General features: G+C 30.5%; 1 protein-coding gene across 3 annotated transcripts in view; it reads right to left on the bottom strand.

Moving 5' to 3' along the window:
- Positions 1-498: 498 nt before the first annotated feature.
- The window catches only part of LOC124957682 (eukaryotic translation initiation factor 4 gamma 3-like), a 37,592-nt gene continuing 17,427 nt past the window's right edge, over positions 499-20,663 (bottom strand). For all 3 annotated transcript variants that reach the window (XM_047514836.1, XM_047514834.1, XM_047514835.1), the window contains 24 exons: positions 20,252-20,556; positions 19,916-20,164; positions 19,649-19,772; positions 19,401-19,574; positions 17,646-17,842; positions 15,915-17,091; positions 9,046-9,890; positions 8,859-8,960; positions 8,268-8,579; positions 7,949-8,173; positions 7,739-7,815; positions 7,480-7,639; positions 7,096-7,360; positions 6,765-6,862; positions 6,520-6,677; positions 6,227-6,279; positions 5,699-5,931; positions 4,929-5,101; positions 4,640-4,719; positions 4,179-4,405; positions 3,924-4,061; positions 3,744-3,819; positions 3,509-3,658; positions 499-3,420 (listed from right to left, as the gene is read on the bottom strand). In XM_047514836.1, the coding sequence (XP_047370792.1) occupies positions 3,206-3,420; positions 3,509-3,658; positions 3,744-3,819; positions 3,924-4,061; positions 4,179-4,405; positions 4,640-4,719; positions 4,929-5,101; positions 5,699-5,931; positions 6,227-6,279; positions 6,520-6,677; positions 6,765-6,862; positions 7,096-7,360; positions 7,480-7,639; positions 7,739-7,815; positions 7,949-8,173; positions 8,268-8,579; positions 8,859-8,960; positions 9,046-9,890; positions 15,915-17,091; positions 17,646-17,842; positions 19,401-19,574; positions 19,649-19,772; positions 19,916-20,164; positions 20,252-20,556 (5,813 nt within the window). In that variant the 3' untranslated portion in view covers positions 499-3,205. The remainder of the gene's footprint in view (positions 3,421-3,508; positions 3,659-3,743; positions 3,820-3,923; positions 4,062-4,178; positions 4,406-4,639; positions 4,720-4,928; positions 5,102-5,698; positions 5,932-6,226; positions 6,280-6,519; positions 6,678-6,764; positions 6,863-7,095; positions 7,361-7,479; positions 7,640-7,738; positions 7,816-7,948; positions 8,174-8,267; positions 8,580-8,858; positions 8,961-9,045; positions 9,891-15,914; positions 17,092-17,645; positions 17,843-19,400; positions 19,575-19,648; positions 19,773-19,915; positions 20,165-20,251; positions 20,557-20,663) is intronic.

Consider the following 20,663-nt stretch of genomic DNA (forward strand, 5'->3'; position numbering starts at 1 on the left):
CTCTCGGAGCATTCACTTATCCACGCGTTTTTTACAACGCGTCTTTATTATTTTAATTAATTATAAATTAGTGTAATTTTATTTATCTATCGTTCTCTCTTTCTCTCTTTTTCAAAGTGCATTATACATTTTCATCTCGTCAAACGATACATTCTGCTATGTAAAGTAGAATGTGTTCATTCAAGGAGAGACATGTGTATCAGAGTTTTAATCATACTAATTTCTTGTCGATCGTTTTTGCACTCGCTTCGTTTCTTCGTTTCATTCGTTAATTGTTTATACAGCAGGACAAGAAAAAAAAGAAAAAAGAAAAAGAAAACAAGAGCAAGAATCGCATCTTTCGTTTCACTTTCATACTCTCTCTCTCTCTCTCCCCCTCTCGCGTCCCTTTTTTCTTTTTTAACGGTAACAAACAAATTATGATTATTTTCTATATAATATATCTATCTATGGAAAACGTATTAACATTATATTTAAAAAAAAAGGAAGAGAAAAAAATCGCCAAAAATGATTAATTTATAACAATTACGCATGCGCGGCCTCATACACAAAGTTATACAAGTTACATTGGCAAAATAAAAATCAACTTATAAGAGTACCGCCATGCGAAAAAGGGATATTGTATTCGTTTGAAACACTATAAATGACAAATAGAACATAATCCTTGTTGTTTTTTCTTTATATATATATATATATCGTTAACAATGACAATTACTGCCGTTCTTAATATTAAACATCTCTCTCTTTCTCTCTCTCTCTCTCTCTCTGATGCGTGCAATCATCATTCGTGGAATCATATTTCCAGCGAAGTATTATGTACAACGTATTTAATTATATGAACATTCGATTATTCGTACTATATATATATATATATATATATATATATGTATATATATATATATATATATCTCCTAAGATAATTAAAGTTATAGTCTCACGTCCTTTCGTTAGAACGTGCACATATTTAAGAAAGTCAAATCGTAGAAAACTGATTTAAAATAAACTATATATTTTTTTCTTTTTTAGGAATGGAAAAGCACATTCGATTTTCTTGTTTTTTTTCTCTCGTTATTAAGTATATATCCATCTCGACTGTGTCTTGAAGCAATCACGCTTTTCTCGCATACAGATATAGACAAGATGTAAGCAGACAACAATATTGACAAAACATACGTATTTTCGTTTTGAATAATCGTTCCAATGTAATTATTATTATGTATAAGTTCAAGTCAGCCGATTCATTCTACTTTTCTTTTTATACGAATAAGGTATATTTTAATGAGAAAATCAGTTTGCACATTGTATCATTATAATCGATATAAGTAATAATTTTATACAATTCCCAGCGGCACCTGTGTTGTGTGTGTCACATAGATACATGCACAAATGATTCATTCCCATACACTACACTTTGCTCTCTTTTAAAGATTGTAAATAGCTAGTGTTAAAAAATAGCGCCTTAATATGCACACCACTTATATCATCTTCTTCCATTATATTTTTTCGGTACACTTTCCTAGGCTATAAGTCCTAAACTTTTTTTATGTATCTTTTTATTCACTTTTTTATGTATCTTTTTATTCACTTTTTAAATTTTTTCTTTCGTCCTACCGTGTTTGAACTGCTCTCTTCGTCTTCTTTCTTCTTTTTCTTCTTCTTACGATACGTTCCTTATTTGCAAAGATATAAATTATTAATTCTGTGTATGTGTACGTTCGTTTATAATAATAGGAAGAACCACAATACTCGTATCATCAGACTTGATTATCTATCATCAGAGCTTCGTAATCTTCGAAATTTTCATCACTTAAAATTGACCCACTCGTATCTGATTTTTTTTCTTTAATTTGTTATCTAAATCTTGTGTAGCACTTTGGTTGCTTTTGCGGCATTTCTTTGTTTGTTTGGTGTAAATAGAAATATAACACAACTCGTACAGTTTTCTGATTTCGGTAATGAGACAACATATTTTCAGTTCCATTGTGAGTGATCGACATATTTCAGAAACACTTTGCGAGATATTGTAAAAAACACGTAAATATTTTCTCAGCTTATTTTTATTCATTTATTTTTATTCTTTATTTATTTCAACAATAAACCATTTCAATGAATTATATATAATCATTATCTTGCATAGATTTCAATGATCTGTCTTCTATATACATGTCATACAAACGGATCGAAATAGTAACGATGTTTGGATCTTACTCTATCAGCAATACATACATAAATAATATTAATTTATATTGTTATTAAAAATATAAAAATCTCTTTTAATCTTAAAAAGATTAATGCCTGATTCATTTTAATATCCAAACAAATAATAGATAACTAAATCATTTGGTAAAATTATTGAATAATAAAAGAAAATGATTTTTTTTTATTGTAAAATTAGTTATTAAATCGTAAATTTATATTTAAACACAATATTTTGAATTTTTATAATAACAACGATTATTTGAAATTTTTCATTTTATTAATTAGTTATCTCTAAAATGTTTAGCTCTGAAAAGAACTTTGAACTATTGAAAAGATTTGATAAGATTTAATAAAAAGACTACTGTACTAAAAAGATTTAAAAAATTTTCGCGTTGCAAATTATGAGGATTAATAGTGCAATTCTTTTTTTTTTTTATTTTTTTTTTATTTTTTATTTTTTTTATTTTTTTATTTAAATAGAAAATGCTGAAAAACGATTGAGTGTAATTGTGCGCGAGTATATATAAAATATATATATAGTCTAGATTTTCATGGTACAATATTAAAGCCAGAAAATAAAAGAAGATTGTCAAATACAAACGGATACATAATGACTATATTTGAAATACGCTATACATAATGAAGATAAAGATTAATTATTAATTATGATACAGAGATAAATGCAAGATAATTAATATATATAATTCATTGAAATGGTTTAAAGTTTAAATAAGGCAAAAAAAAAAATAAATAAATAAAAATAAACTGGAAAAATACTATCGCGTTTTCCTAATCAATTAATTGAATAATTGACGATGATTATTTGAAATCTCTCGCGTTATTTGATTTTTTTTGTGAAAATTAGTTTAGATAAGACCGTTTATTTCAAATAACTATCAAAATAACAGTTATTTGAAGAACTTGTATTATCTGTAAATAATTGTTTATTTATCTTTTATTCGAATAAAAAGTGCCCAGCTCGTATTCCTTCTAAAACGATGCACCGTCAAAAGGTATCGGAGTTCACATTGCTTGGGCCGTCTTCGACACTGGAACTGTCCTCGGCTTCTTGTAAAGAAATGAAGAACGCCGTCAGCGTCATGATAGCTACACTATGGCCTTCATGTTCTGCCGGATCTTCACCTTTTTGCCATGCCAAGAATGCATCAGAGGAAATAATATTGTCCCCTGACAATTTGTTTATTATGTTCCTTAGTATACCTATAAAACATAGAACATTATTATTGATTACTTATGATTTTTTTTTTTACAAGATACTTTACGATTATAACAACAAAACTAAACTTACCACATGGAAACTCGAGTTTTGTCATATATGCTTGAATAGCATAAAGACATTGCAATTCTAGTACTTCATCGGTATCGACGAATCGATGAATTAATAATTGCAAATCGCTGAATGTGTGTTCATTTAACTTCCACATTTCATTAAACGGTACTACAAAAATAATATATTAGTTATAAAAATGAAGAAATCAAATAACCTTTTTTGTAATAGATATTAAAATTTTAACAGTATATACCTATGGACGTTTCTAAAATGGCAGTCATCAATATCCTTATGAATTTAGGATCTTTAACTCTACTACCAACATTTTCCTATAATAAATAAAAAAATATATGTCAATTTTTCTATGTCATAAACACAAACTTCATATCCTAAACAGGATATATCTTGCATGCAATCTTATAAAAATATTTACCGTTATCCAACTACTTATTTCATCAAAAGTATTCTCTTCCATAAGCCTTTTAAGTTGTTCGTGAATCTGTTGTAAACTAAGCTCATCACTGCTAGAGCTTTTGGCACTATTATAATCTCCAATCAGGAATTCTAGATGCTACAAGAAATAATAATAACAAAAAATAATAATAATAATAAGTGAAAATAATATTCGTATTTAGGTTAGGATAAATTATAAGAAAATAATAAATGAAGTTGCAATGGAAAATCTTACATATTCCTTAGCAATCTTCTCAATGTTCTCTCTTTCCGGGTCGATAATATCATTCAATGCAAGTCTGCTTTGGTCCCATTTATCTGCAATCCATTTGGATCCTTTTTCTTGGGATAATTTCGCTAGTAACTCTCCGAGAAGTTTTCCTGCACCACCTTGACTTCTTAAACTTATAAATATACTGCCCATTTCAGATAATGGCATTACTTCGTCTTTTATTGGATGAGCTGAAAAGAAGAATAAATATCCAAGATGATAACAGAATATATTTTATCATATTAATGAATTTTAATTCTATTAAAATTCAGGCCTGTTGAGCTATAAAATTCCGCATGGTATATCCTATGATATTATATGAGGTCATCATAAAAATTTTTACATAATTCAGATGTTATGTTCATATACTGTGAAATAACAACACTAATAAATAAAGACATAGTTTGTTGAGGAATAATACTTACTTAATATTTCTGCAAGGTAAGTCCAAATCTTCGGAATATCAATGATTAAATCATCTATGAATTCTAGAACTTCGCTGAACCTACAAAATAATTACATTTGTAAATTTTTGAATGCTTACAGATAGGTATTGGGTCTAAATAAGATATAAATTTCAGTATCCTTTTGGCTATAAAAATAACATCAAGATAGAAGGTATCTTTTCTCGAAATGAATTATCATCACTTTTATTCATTTGAATATGGAAAGAAAGAAGAAAATATTTAGAACACAAATAGTCGTAATACTCACCCTGCTTTCAAATGTTGTAAGGGTAAAATATTTCGTGTAATCAATTGTGACATAAGTCGTGAAACTCGTTCTCGTTCAGCAGGAGATTTTTCAAGAACAAAGTTAATTGACTCACGCACGAACTTTGTAAACGTAGTATTATCAAAAATCTGGCTTACATCAGAGATAGCATTCTGTAAAAGTACACAATAAAATAGAATATTAATACTTGCTTGTGATTATGAACAAATAAAATTGAACGTAATCAAATGTATTAAAATATTATAATAATCTGTCCTCTCTTTAATATGCATAGTAACGAAATTATAATAAAATAAATTTACATTGTTATTATGATGGATTAAAGAGAAGGTATTGCATAATATAGCACACCAATGACTCAAGCATCTCCTAAGATAAAAAAGAGATGGATCTAAGGGGTGTGCATAGTTGGAGCGTTAAGAAATGGAGAAAAATATCATATAAGCCGACGATTATCAAAGTGTGGAGTTTAAGTCATATTTTTCGTTTTGATTAATATTTATTTGAATGATTTAAAAATGGTTTTTGTTTATTTTCTTTGTATTTTTTTATAATAACAAAAAGCATAGAAAAAGTATATTTTTTCTTCAAAAATAATTCTTTTATGTAATTTAAAAATGTTAAGAATAGCATATGACAAAATATAACTTTTAATATCTCAAATAACTTAGACCGTTTTTATAATCACTGACTCATAATCACATAGAAGTAATAAAATATCGTTCTTAAGCGATAGAATACGAACTTACCTCTAAAATGTGTTCTCTTAAATAATCCTTCAGTGTAGAATTAAACGCTTTCGTAAACGCTTCTTCTGACAACGGAGCCTTCAGTCCACTAGACACAGATTGTGATGTAGATTTTAAAGACTGTGTTGGCATCGACACATTTTGAGTTTGAGAATTATCTAACAATGAGCTCTCTCTACTTGACGATGCACCGCTGGTTAATTGATGGCTACCGTTTCGAGAACTCCTACCATCTATAATAAATATATAAACGATTAAAATAACTGTTTTTTAATTATATTTATAGTTAATCGTTTTATATATAAACTCAGTATCCTTTTGGCTATAAGTATTAACACTAAATCTCATATAGATTTTTCTAGAAAAAATAAATTTCTCATCATATTAAATAATAGGTATAAATAAATCAGATTCAAAAATGTATGGTAACATTTTAGCTTTATAATAATTCTCATTATAATAATCAAAAACATATATTAAAAAATATATAAATATCAAAAACATCTATAATAATTTTTGGAGACATACCGTAAGGAGATTTGTAGTCACGTCCATAATCCCTAGGTCCAGTTGATCTCGATCTAATATATACATAAAAAAAGAAAATATTCTGAATATGATAGAACAATAAACTTTCAAAATATATATTTAGAAATAATTCAATTTCAGAATAAATTTTAAAATCATATAAAGAGTAGAAGATTCAGAAACTCTAGTCTGTTATGAGGGATCATCACATTCTACATATTAATAAACAAAAATAAAATATGAAAAAGAAATATATAATATATATACATAAATATATATATATATATATATACCCAGAAAGTTGAAGTGGTGGCATTCTCCTATCCTGTTCTATGGCAGTAATATTTTCGAGACATGCGAATTTATTAGAATTTATTGTCTTAGCGTTATTTGCGGAAGTTTTCCACATATACACGTTCCTACTACCCAATATTAAATCATCCACAGGAGTCTAAAAAAAATATTATTCATTCGAAAATTCTACCTCTTATTGACTTAACATTACAGTAAACTTTATTTTGATGTATCCCTCACTTACAGTTTTCTGCCTTAATTTTGCTGTTTCAACAGAATAGGTTTGTCTTGTTCTACCTACAGGTTGACTCCATCCACTTTCATCTGCAGGCCCAAATCCTCCTATAATATAAGATTGTAAAGACCTAATGTTCATTTAAAATTACATTATATTATTGTATCATTCCAATTACCAATATCAGGATATAATAAACATATTCATTCATTTTTATACCAGAAATTCTAGTCCAGACAAAAATATTTATATCATAATACCGGTTTTATTGCTAATCACTATATTTTTTATTACATTTTATTAAAATCTAACATCACAAATTAAATGTATTCAAACTTACGATTTCTTTTTCTATCAGCATTGCGGTCATCTTTTCTAGATGTGTTCAATGGTGTATTAGTAAGTTGAGTATCCAATCTTTCGGATTCAACTTCTTTTTGAATTTGATCTATCGTTTTTGGATTACTATCGTCTCTCCTTGGAATCCATTTATTAGCTCTCAAATCTATAACATCTTGTAGCATAAAACGAATTCTAGAGCTTATTTTACCATGTCCACGACGTCCAACAATATCTTGCATCTTGCTAAAATACTCTTGCATTTCCTATTGAAATAATTATTTGAAAAAATTATATATGTATATGTAGATATATATATATATATATATATTTTTTTTTCCATGAAATTAATTTGTAATCGCGAAGAGAAAAAGTATCCACTCACATCATATTTCCCCTTGGATTCTAAATCTTTTCCAATGGTTGTTAATAGCTTACATAAACACTCAAGACTATCTTCATCATTTTGATCTAATAAATGATTTATACAACGATGCATAATGCCCGTTGTTAACATTCCTTGCTTATAAAGTTCACCGATAAATCTATAAACGATATAATGAGAAACGAATATAATAAGAAAATATTTCTTAAAATTCCTAACTATATAATAATTTTACTCATTATGATTATGAATGACTTACCGAATATTTCCTACAGATTTGATACGTATCCTACGTTCCTCCTCTTCAAGCTGTAACTGCAAATCCTTTTTCTTTTCCTAAAAAAAAAGAAAAAAAAAAAAAAAAAAAAAAAAAAAAAAAAATGCAAATATAAAATAAAATTCACATTTAAAAAATCAAGATATATTAGGGATATTTTTGTTTAATTAAACAATATGTTTATTAACGTACAGGATCGTTACATTCTTCTATTTCTTTAGTTTTACTTGCTCTCGAAACTTCATCAATTGGATTCTTCTCAAATTCTTTTTGGCATCGGCTGATAATTAGTTTCCTAAAAGTAACAGAACTTTCTGCTTGCTTTCCTGCACTTTTATCACCGCCAGATGCCTCCATCAAAGCAAGTTCCTTACACATTAACGCGTATGCAACTGAAAAGCTAGGTTCATCGACAGCCTGAAAATAAATAAATAAATAACTAATTCCTATCTGTTTTACTAATGCTTAATAATAATTCATTATATTATATTATGTATAATTGAAATATTACCTTCTCAAAGACTAAGTTGATTACACCTTGAAATCTTTCTTGTGTATCAATTGTTAATGACCTAACTTGGTCAATTAAAGTATTAAATTTCTGTGGGGTAAGCTTATTTAGAACACTACGAACACGCTTATACAATGCTTCTGTTTTAGCATCTTCCTCGCTTAAATCGAGTTGCTTCATTCTAGTAGGACGCCATGCATTCTCTGTCTCTCTCAATTTTACATCTTCTCTAAGAGATAGAGAGACATGAATAACATTTGGTTTAGTTGGCTTTGATTTCCCTGAAGGATGACTTTTTCGATTTGTAGGTGGCTACATATAAAAAACAATTTTTATTTTAACTAAACAAATCATTGAATATATTATATAACATAATACTGATTCGTCCACTCAGTAAAAGAAAATTTTTCATCAGACTTATTCAGATCACTACTTTCATTCTTTAATAATTCATCATTATTATTGGGTTGGCAACTAAGTGATTGCGGATTTTGTCGTTTCCTTCTTATTTGAAATCCGGCAATCACTTAGTTGCCAACCCAATATTTCTATATTATTGCATTTATAAAATTTATTATTCTTATTACTTACCACACCACGTGCAAGTCCTGATTTCACAAATACAGGGAATAACGATTCTGGCCTGCTTATACTTGTGTCTTTAAATGATCTGAAATCCATTGTACTGCGAATCTATAGAGAAAAAATACGTGACATGGGAATATATGATTTTAACAATGATACATGAAAATAATATTATAATCATGACTATTTTTACCTTTGTATTATCTTTTAAAACGACTTCTAAATCTGGTAGATTGTTCGGCTTAATTTTACTATTTGGGTCATCTTGAAGTCGTATTAAAAATTCACGATCATAAACTTTTTTACCACTCTTATTTATCGGACTCCATTGATCGTCCTTATATGTATATTTTAGTGGTATAGAACTTTTTGATACAGCAATGTCTGTTGTTGGAGATTGAGGTTCACTCTGTTCGTTTGATTTTTCCATTGTTAGCACAGATGAAATCTTTTCTTCGCTAGATGCTTGAAACGCAGAAATTTTCGTATTTTCTTCGTTCTTCTGTGCTATTATTGTTTCTAAATCAACATCCTCCTTAACAATTGCATGATCAACAACATCATTATTAGGAACTGACTTCATTTGGGTATTACTACACGTATTTTGAGATTTTAGAATTTGTGAATTATCTTCTATCTTTGAAGATATTTCTTTAGTTATCTCTTTTTCACTTTTTAATTTCTCAATAATAGGAGTTTGAAGAGGATCATTTTCCTTAACTATATCCGGAATCACATGTTTCTCCACTTTGGGATGGACAGCAGTTGCTGCTTCTTTTTCCTTAAAAGACTCGTAGTAGTGAGAGTTAAAAGACTCATCTTTTTCTTTAATTTCTTTTGTCATTTCTCTAGTAGGTTGTTCCTTGTTATCTTTTATCGGTATAGTTTCTTTATTATCTATTTGTTTCACTTCTGGTTTATTAATTGGAACTGTATTGACAAATGCATCCATATCTGTGCCTTCTTTTTCAGCTCCTTTTCGATTAAGCTCACGAGGTTTGAGCTTATTTTTGCTCTTTTGCTTTTGCATCGCTTTACCTTAAAATAAAAAAGATACAGAAACATTTTATTAAATCATGATTTTCTTTTACATGAACATAGAAAAAGATTTGCTATAATAAGACATAATTTTCATTGTCATTAGAAAACTGTAACTTATTGCAACAGCAGCACCATTGAGAAGTGGTGCACAGGCTGCGGTAGAAAAGTGAGTATTCCGGCCAACAGCCAAAGATAATTATAGACACAGAGCAGAGTACACTACATAGCTTGACTTTCTACACTTGGACTTATCTTTATTTAAATGTGTTTCAATCATTAACAAAATAGTTCATGATATATTCATTATGAATTTCCTCATTAATTTTGCAACATTATTTTATTTCTTTATTCAAAATGATTAATATCACGAATCGATTCACCGTTTCAAAATAAATATGAACATAATAGTATAATAGTACATTACTATTTCTTAAACTATATATTTTATTCATTTTTAACTTTAATTTTCTTTCCATAGCACATAGAGACATTCCAGTAAAGGACATATTCTTAAATGACAAACTTAAAAAGAAAATAGAACAAGATAAAGAAGTATAAAGACAATTAATCAGTTCCTTAGTTTTTTTTTCCTTTTTTATATATATATATATATAAAATGCCAAAAAAGTACACTCGCATGCAAGATGGTTCAATGTACCATGATCCCTGGAACCACGTCGATTGCGACTCCTTGATCTCGAGCCACTGCTCGCTCGAGTTCTGCTACTCATTTTTCTCCCCTTTTTTCTTGCTTTCTTTTTTCTTTTTTTACGATTATCACGGTCCAAACAATTTGATTATAATTATTCTTATTCGCGCGTCATTATAACGACAGTATAAAGTTGTTATTTTTCATTCAATCTAATTAAACGTATTAATCACGTATATTATAAATATTACATTGTGTCACGATATTAAATCCACGGCACAAAACTCAAGTTTCACTCCTCTCACTTCTTAGAGACAAGAACACCGATTTAAAACTTATTTATAAACCGAAGATCGAGCCAAAAACGGTAGTGCACGACTTCACGATTTCCGTAAGAACGTTGCAGGAAAATAAAAGATTCATTTCGCTATATAAAAAAATATACTATGAGAAACAGAAACAAAATATAGGAAATACGTTAGACTATACACAAAATTTTCCTAACTATCACTTCTGGATATATATATGTATATATATATATAAGCATACAGATATACATATATATATACATAGATATATGTATATATCACGTTGAATCGAAACGATTTGATAGCTTTACGTTATAAAATCCCTTGTGTGATAATCGTTTAAAAAACTAAGAAGAATCCTTGTCAGAATGTTAGCACGAAACTAAAGAACACTTTGGAAAACACTTGGAAGGTATCCCCGTACGGCTTTCACGCATCTATTTTAACCTGTGAACTGGCGCACACCACAGCGCGCGACATAGGATTTCTTAAATTAGTTCTGTTCGCCGGTCGTATGACTGAGCAAGCGCACTAAGGACTATTTTACACATGTAATCTAACCTACGCGTAGCATAATTCTGAAGGATCTATGTGATTCATAGAATAATGATGAAGAGATTATATAAATGATGATTGTCATTCTGCTTCTTTTTGTTGCAACGAAAATTATGTTATTCTATTTTGATCATTTTTCAACAATTTCAACTTTCTATAAATCCATATAACTTCACCCTGTTAACCGAAGAAGAATTGAGACAAAAAATTGTTATTTATTCTTTTTATCAGGAGAAAAATTAAATCTTCGTCACGAGTTAACTCATCATCTCTAAGTTAAGCAGGTTAAAGTCATAACTACTTAATGAAATTTTATTTCACTTTATTGACAGAAACTTAACACATTGTTAATCAGTCATGAGTATACTTTTGTTTGCACATACGTAAAAATGTAATTATTAAATGTAATATTATGTAATAAAAATTGAGTTATAGACATTTAATAAGCCAGCTTTTGTTACGAACTGTTATATCACCAATTATAATGAACAAAGAATATTATACTGTACATATCGAGTGTACTAAAAAAAACCGATCGGTAACAAATTGCGAATAATTCATTGATTTATTTAAAACGCATAATACAACGGAGAATACGATTATGGTTCCTGGTAGCGCAAGCATCGATCACGAAGTGCCAGTTAATTCAATGCATGAAAGTAAGTTGAGTAAGATTTTATAAAAGCAGGTCGAGGTAGCTATCTTAAAAGAGCATTGCAATGAACGTACACATGAGATAGAATTCTTTTCTTTTTTGTTTACTACTACCTATCTCTTATTTTTCCGCAGAATTAGATAGAACGAACAAAACGATTAGCCTGACATTTCTAATATCTAAGATTTAACCGTACGGTAAAGGAAAATCAGACCTTTGATTTATCAATTTAACTTTTCTAATATTTTTTCAAATATTTATATACGATTTATCTATCTTTTCTCCTTGTAATCTAACTGTACATAAACTGATATATATATATAAAACTTATTTATGAAAGAACAAAAATGAAATATAATAAAAAAAAAAAAAAAAGAAGAAAAAAAAAAGAATAGAAAATGTTTTTAGAATGATATTTCTAAGCAACGAATATAAAAATGGATCATGGATCACAAAAGCAACATTTCCAATGAACTATGTAAATCTTTTATGCGATTAGAGAAGTTTCAAGGTTACCGCCGAAAGACTGAAAGTATTTTTTGCACAGACACGATGCGTGCTCTTGTGAAACAGCTTTAACGGAGGTCCTCTAACCGTAGCCACGCGTATGCGTGACTCGATATACGTTCCCGGCCATGACCCCATGCGTTCTAAAGACCGTTCACGGCGCATGCGATTTTCTTACAAGAGAACGACGGACGGAGAAAACGTCTGGAAATAAATTCGAAGTAACCATCGCAACAACAAATTTTATTCACGATTATTTGTAATTTTTTTTATTTTTGATACGTCAAACGAAAAAAAATGAAAAGAAAAAAAAAAGAAAAAAGAATCTAAAAAGAATTTAACGATTCACACGTACATTTTTTTGGAATATAATTACGAATAAAAAAATGATTTATACAAAAAAAAAATTAGTATATTTGAGAAAATATACATTTTAATTAAAAAAAATATATTATCTATCATAATAATTCTTTATTTATTCTACTATTCAAAATATAAATTGATAGTTCAAAAAAAAAAAGAAAAAAAGACGAACGATTAAACCTATCATTCCAATCAAACCTATGAGATCCATATTCGAACGGCCATGTTGTTTTAATTGCGCTCGTGATCTCGTATATAAACAATTTTATAATCAAAAATTTTTCAACACGATTTTTCTGTAATCTATTCGATAACATCATTAAACATAACGATCTTTTTTCTTTTGTATAATCCTTTATAATGAGCATATGTTTCGCTAACCATCTACCGTCACACTGTACTTTCGAGTAAAAGGCATGGCGAGAACAAAATGTCGGGTCCACGTTGTCGATGCGACATTTTTGGTTAGGTTTGATCGTACGAGTAATATATTAAAGCAACGTGTGCCTAGTAACCGAAGAAATATATTTTAATATAAACAGATGTATACGTATATGCATATTCAGACAGTAAATTATAGGTGTGTATATATATGTACATACATTTCGAGTAAAGACGGAAATTTGCCTGGTTGTTCTGTCGTCGTTGATGTCGTCACATCCGCTTTGAATTACTTCGTATTAAAAAGTACGACGAATACGACACGTGTTAAGTACAATAAACGCACTTTTCTCTCTCCAAGGATTAAAAGAAAGGATTGAAAGATTTGTTCAAATTTGTATAAATATACATAAAAGGAATAAAAAATAAAATAATAAAAAACAAAAAATATAAGAAAAAATGTGAGAAGCGTGTAAAGGGCGCTAGTCGGTGATTAAATTAAAGAACACAAAAAATTAAAAAAATATGTACAATTGTTAAATTTCTTAATACATAGAAGTACGTAAAGACCAGTTCCAAATTTAAGTAGAAATCCGTTCAAAAACTTGCTAAGAAAAAACTTGGAAAATATTACGAGTTAAAAATGAAAAATGAGTATATGTATAAACGAGCAAATGGACGGACAAATGGATACAGGAGGACAAGGAGAAGGAAAAAAAGGAAGAGGAAACAGGAGAACGAGACGAAACGTACCCGACTGGTACAGCACGTGCCGGCTACTGGAAGAACTCGACGCCTGCTCGAAGAGCAAATCACCAACGTCTCCCTCCAGCGACCGAACGTAGCAACACTCTACCTATCGGCCATATTCGGGAAGTTCCGCGCGTTCTCGTAATTCGTCGTCAACCAGTTTCGCAGCGACCAACCAGTCTAGTCATTCTCATATCTCTTTGTGTCGCGTTGTATTAACAGATTTTAAATTATACTAGTTTTCTTACGAAAACGTGTGCGCGGGAAATCCTATGTATAATATTTCAAGAGAAATAATTCCTTGAGACATTTCCAAATCAAAAGAAACAAAAACGATCAATAAATATATCGAACACTACTCGTAATATGTTTGCTAACGACTTTTGTATTTTAAATTATTATCATTTACCGTATTAACAATGATTGTCCTTTTTATGTACTCTTTAATTAGCAAAAATGTAAAATTTATTTAAATTTAATCGATTCGAACTAGAATATACAAATGTTTCTTGCATTATTTATTTGAAAAAAATTTCTGAAAATGTATGAAATAATGTTAAAAACTCACCTTTCTTTTTGTTTCCCATTTTGATTAAAATAGAACCACCACTATATTCAGTACTAATATGGAAATCAAGTTTTTATACGAAAAACTTTTGTTTAATTATGAAAAATGCGGTACGATAATACATTCCAAAGAAATTTTACAATGAAATATACGAGAGACAAATAAAACATCTTTCGATGATTAACCAACCATACGGTTGACGAAGAATTAATCATGTGTATACTTTCGCCATTGTATTTATAGTACACGATGCACACGAACAAAAAAACATGATTCTTTTAATTAGAATATTCACTACGTCACGATGAACATATTTTCAGACATTAAACGTGATATCAATATTCATCATTCAAAAAAAAAAAATCTTTTTTCTCGATAAACGTAAATATAAATTGTTATTCGTACATTAAATTCTTATGAAAATTTCTAAAATATTCATTGTTAGGCGAAATAACACGGTGCAGCACAAGTTGAAGAACGTTCTCTTTTTATTAATGTCGACGCAGTTCACTACCCCTTCGAACTGTACACGCGACCGGTATCAAAGGACTAAAGACGGGCGCATGATTTTTAGGTTAAGTTCATTGAATTTTCCTCTCACATATTTCAAAAACTTACAAGTCATTAACCCATATTACACCCACTTCTACTATCTATTCACCTTCTCTAAACGAACATATTTTCTCTCTATATCTCTCTAAATATTTTTCACATTTTTTTCTACTTCTCTCTTTCCTTCCCGTTCGATTCCACTTTCACTCTTCTACCTTGCAATACGACGACAACGACGACAACGACGACCACGGACATGTACATAATTCACTCGAGGAAACTACCTTGCCAACAGATGGCGAATAGTTGATATGCTTGGAACAGCGCATAACGCCGAATCCGCAAAATCTTTTAGTACAAAGCCCGTTCACATTGAAACGATAGAGAGAATTTGAAGCCATAAACCAAACTAATTCCACGTTAAATTTCACGAAAATTACTTTTATATTATTCGAAAATACAACAACCTACTTCGAAATTTAAATAACGAAAAAATCATATTATATGTACTGCAATAATAAATATGCTGTCGTGTTTGTTATATGAATGGTGTGAGTTGTATGCCATATTGATCTGTTCGTAAACGATCTTCACAAACATAATTATTAATATTGATATATTTTTGATAGTAATTTTGGAATAGTCTACTGCTGGTAATAATTATTAAATATATGATTATTAATAATTATTAAAGAAATGATAAAATATGATCAAGTTAAAAATAAAAACTCACCATCATTTTGTTTATGTTGTAAAAGTTCGTTCCTGGCAACCACAATAGGCTCCTGCTCCGTTTTATCTCCACTAGCATCACCATTCGTTTTTTGATGATGATGATGATGATGATGATGATCAGGTTGATTATGTGCTGGTGCTGGAGTCGCACCTCTAGAACTAACGCTCTTCTCTCTCTTTTTATCCTTTTGCTCCCTGGTATTTGAAGACAGCTGCTCGGTGATAGGGTTACTAGATTGGCCATGATGCGATTGAGATTTCCTTCTTGGTGGAGAATTCGACGACGTTGTTTTGCTCGAAAGATTGGAAAATGGTTCTCTCACAAGAGTAGGATTAACACTGGGTGGAGTAGAGGACGATTTGCTGACCTCTGGTACAGTCACATTCGGGGCAGAATGTTGTTGTAATTGATGTGTTGGCGGTGGTAGTTGTTGCTGGTGGTGGTGGTGGTGTTGTTGTTGTTGTTGTTGTTGTTGTTGTTGTTGCTGCTGCTGATGGTGGTGGTGGTGTTGTTGTTGTTGATGATGTTGCGGCGGCGCCGATGGCGTCTGAACATTAACCGAGGAAGGACTTGTGGTATTCTTTGTTTCTTGTTCGACTACGGGCGTAGCAGTAGCAGTAGCCAACGTAGTGACAGGCTGTATAGGAATAGTATCAACATTGACTACGGCTACAGTTTCCTCGCTGCTGCTTACAGTCTTTTTCTCTCCTCTAGGATGAAATTCTTTTGCGAGAAGTTGCAATGGTTTAGATTCCACTGCCGATTTAGTCGCGCAAGAAGGAGAGGAAATGGAAGTAGACGAGGAAACAATAGCCAAAGGCGTAGAGGATGAAACGGATGAGGGTGCGGCCGATGGCGCTGGACATGGTGCCGACGAAGTAGGAATTATTTCAATTTGAGTAACGTTATTAGAAGTATCTAACGTTTGACTACACAACGCGTGCACCTTGCTTATATTTTGCGTCGGTGTGGCCAAACCGTTGTTGTTGTTGCACTGACTGTTTATATCGTTAGAATTTGTTTGAATATTCGATAAACTTGGTGTCGTGATTTGTGACACGAAAGTTTCTGGTGCGGTAACGGCCGGCACCGGTGAGCCGGAATCCGAACTCTCGGTTGCGGCTTTAGCAACGCGTGCCGCAAAATCGGCCACCACCTCTGCACCGCTACTATTCTGTAACAATCACCAAATCTGCGTGATAGACGGCTGAGACGTAGTACAAGCTAAAAATTATGCAATAGACAACCAAAAACTCTTCCCAAACTCAAATCATACTGTTACCACTTGAACAGAAATCACCGACAAAAGAAACAAATAAACGTGCAAGATATTATTCTACGTCTTCTACCTTTCTGCCATGTTTATATGCAATCAATTAAATAAAACATACGTGCGGAATATAAAGAAAAAGTAAAAGCTTTTTGTTTTATTATTTTACTCTACTGAATTCTGTACAAATTTTATTCATAATCATTAATGATATTTTAATCCTCACTATTGAAAATTCATTACTTTTCCATATGCAAAGTCATTAGGCAAAAAAAATGAAGTAAATTTGTAAGAATTTTAGAGATCAAATCATGGCTCGGGTATAAACGTAAATATAACACGAGCAATTGGCTAAAAAATCATTATTCTTTATTAAGATTTCATGATAATTAATACAGAGAATTCACTTTGTTTCTTTAGCCAATTACTTATGGTAAGTAATTGAAATATAAACGCACCTGTAATTGAGGTGTTTCACGATTACTAGATTCTGTACTTTCGACAGTTGCATCATCGTCGTAGATTTCATGACTAATATTTTTACCCGTACTAGGATTAACGATATCTGTTATGGCCTTTTCTCCTCTTGGCCTTCTGGATCTAATTGAACTACTTGCTCCTGTTGCACCTCCGCCATTATAACCCGAATACACATCTGAAAAAAGATAAAAATTAACACGTCTTATTAATTTATAAATTTCCTACATATATTTATTTTAATGCAATCTCGCTGAAATTTTTTATTTAACTTCTGATTTATTTTTCATGATACTATAACGCACAATTATAAATTACTATATGTATAATACATTAATTACATTCTTATATACAAACAATGTGATTTCGAATAATCGTAACAACAAAAAACGTAATATTATAATTTTCTTATATTATAAGAATGAACAATATTACTAATTTAAGTATTCGAACTGAGTAACATTTTTGAGTTAATTGTTTTATGTCTTAAGTAGATATATAAAAAAAGCGTATGTATATAACACAATACTAACAGATTTTCATAAGATCATTTTAGAAATTAGTGAACCATAAACAGCTATACAACTTAAGTAAACAAATTTATATATTTTTGTTGAGACATGATCACTTAATCTCAAATTACTCAAAATATAAAGACTAAGTAAAAAATACCATGAAGTATTCGAATATTTAACTCTTTGCGATTAATGTCCAGAATAATCCATTTGTTAGGAATATCACAATAAGTCAATATATTCCTGACAAAGCACTTTTACTGTTGTTTAGGAAATGTATTCTATACAGTTTATCTTATTGCACTATATATACACATTCTTATAAACGAAATATAAATAAAATCTAACTTTTGGATCAAGAATCCATAGTAGTATGATTTTCTAAGAAATTACACATATATGTTACCTATTCTACAAATAAAAAAAAATTCCGATCAACAGGATACCTATGATAATAAATACTACTAATGTAAAAACTTAACGTTAATAATTGCATTGTTCTTTACAGACTTTAGATATAATAATTTATATTCTTAAACAGGTAACAGCATTGTTCTTATGTACTTGAAATATAATTATGTATATTTCATTCGTTGTATATACGAAATAATTTTGAAAAATATATTTTATATATCGATAACGTATTATAAAGGTTTACCATTATAAAGTCTGTATATTCCACTCACAACAAACATCGTTCGGAAATAATTTAACGTTCAAACACTTTTAAATTCAATCACAAACGGAATAAGACGTCTTCTTTTACCACTAGCTTCTAACGAACTGACAAAATTTCAAGATGCTCTTACCAAGTTATGTTTGAATTACTCATATTCTACCTGACTGTGCAGGTATATTTTTGGACCGGACCTTTATAATCGCAACCCTAAAGTAACTTTCCTATTGTTAAAACCATAATAAACCAACTTTCTAGTATTTTATGTTCAAGGGTATATATCATTAGTAATATAGTATATTTACTAGAGTTTAAAAATCAAATGTTTCGGAAATTTTTCGTTCAATTTAATGACATTTTATGACATTCGATGTTTACATAATTTTATTACCTTCTTAATTTTCTGTTTTATTTAATTTTGTGAACTTCTATGAAAAATTTCAAAATTGAATTTCAATGTCATATTTAAATTTTAATATGTATTTTTTTTAGGTTACACAAATATACACACCCCTTTTTCTGTTTATTTTCTTAAATAAACGTACCTATTTGGGGTAGAGGCTGAGGTTGTTGCGTAGGTTGTTGAAGAGTACCTTGTGGTACCATTGTAGCTCCTTGGGCACCACCTAGCGCTCCTCCAACATGTTGAGCCCCACCACTAACAGCGGTTGCGCTTGACCTATTTAAACTCAATGGTGCAGTGGGCGATGTATAAAAAACTGTAATAAGGGGTAAATAGATTATTATTGATGTCTTTAAATTTACACTAATGATAATGTTTCGTAATACTTACAGCCAGGTTGAGGTGTTGGACCAGGCTGGTATGGATAAATATTTTGTGTTAAAAGGGCATGCGGTTGATATGGGGGATAAAAAGATTGATTTTGAGCTTGATGTCGTTGAGGTGCACTGGAGAACTGTAACAACACGTTAAACAATTATTAATTTAATTTGCTTATTATAAATCTGATATAAATTCTTTAAATGATCATACATAACACAAAATATAATTCAAGTTACTTTCTTATTAAAAAAATAATAAATAGTAATTCATATTTACTTGAATAAGCTGATTATTCATATGATATACAGATTGTTGATGAGGGCCAGTTGGAATTCCAGCAACATGACTAGGGACAAATACTGTCCCTGGTTGACCTGTCAAGCCAGTCGTATACATGACAGGTGGTTGCCCGCCACCTCCACCTACCCCTGGCATGCCTACTACTTGATTTCCACTACCCCCTTGCCCACCTCTATGATTTAGATTTCTTGGTTGCTGTGGCCTCGGAGCAGCTGGATAATAACTCTAAAAAATATATTCAATTTATTGTGATGTATTGATGTTTAATTGATGATCTATATATTTTTAATCAACTTTCAATATAAATTATACATGTGCTTGTAGATGTGGTTGTTTTCCCATTTCCTGAGGTGAGGGAGTATGAACTGGAGGTGTCGTTGTTGGTGCCGGACCTTGGTTCTGCTGAGTTTGTACACCGGGTGCTTGTGCTTGTGGAGGAGCTTGACCACCAGCTGGACCTCCTGGTGGTATACCTGCTGTAGATTGTCCTATCGTTGGTATGCCACCAAGCGGTGGAGGTCCTCTACCCCCGGGTACACCTACACTCCCCCCTCCCCCGCCCACCTGCCCCCCTGGCTGGGCGCCGTAGTTTTGAGTTGGAACATGAAATTCTGATCCTAGAACAAAACAAATACATATTTTTTATAAAAATAGTTTTATATACGAAAAATCAAAAAGAAATATGTCACAGAAATATTGATACATTCTTCCATATGGAATTTTT

The sequence above is a fragment of the Vespa velutina genome, chromosome 2 (genome assembly GCF_912470025.1).
Source record: "Vespa velutina chromosome 2, iVesVel2.1, whole genome shotgun sequence".
Taxonomy (NCBI): domain Eukaryota; kingdom Metazoa; phylum Arthropoda; class Insecta; order Hymenoptera; family Vespidae; genus Vespa; species Vespa velutina.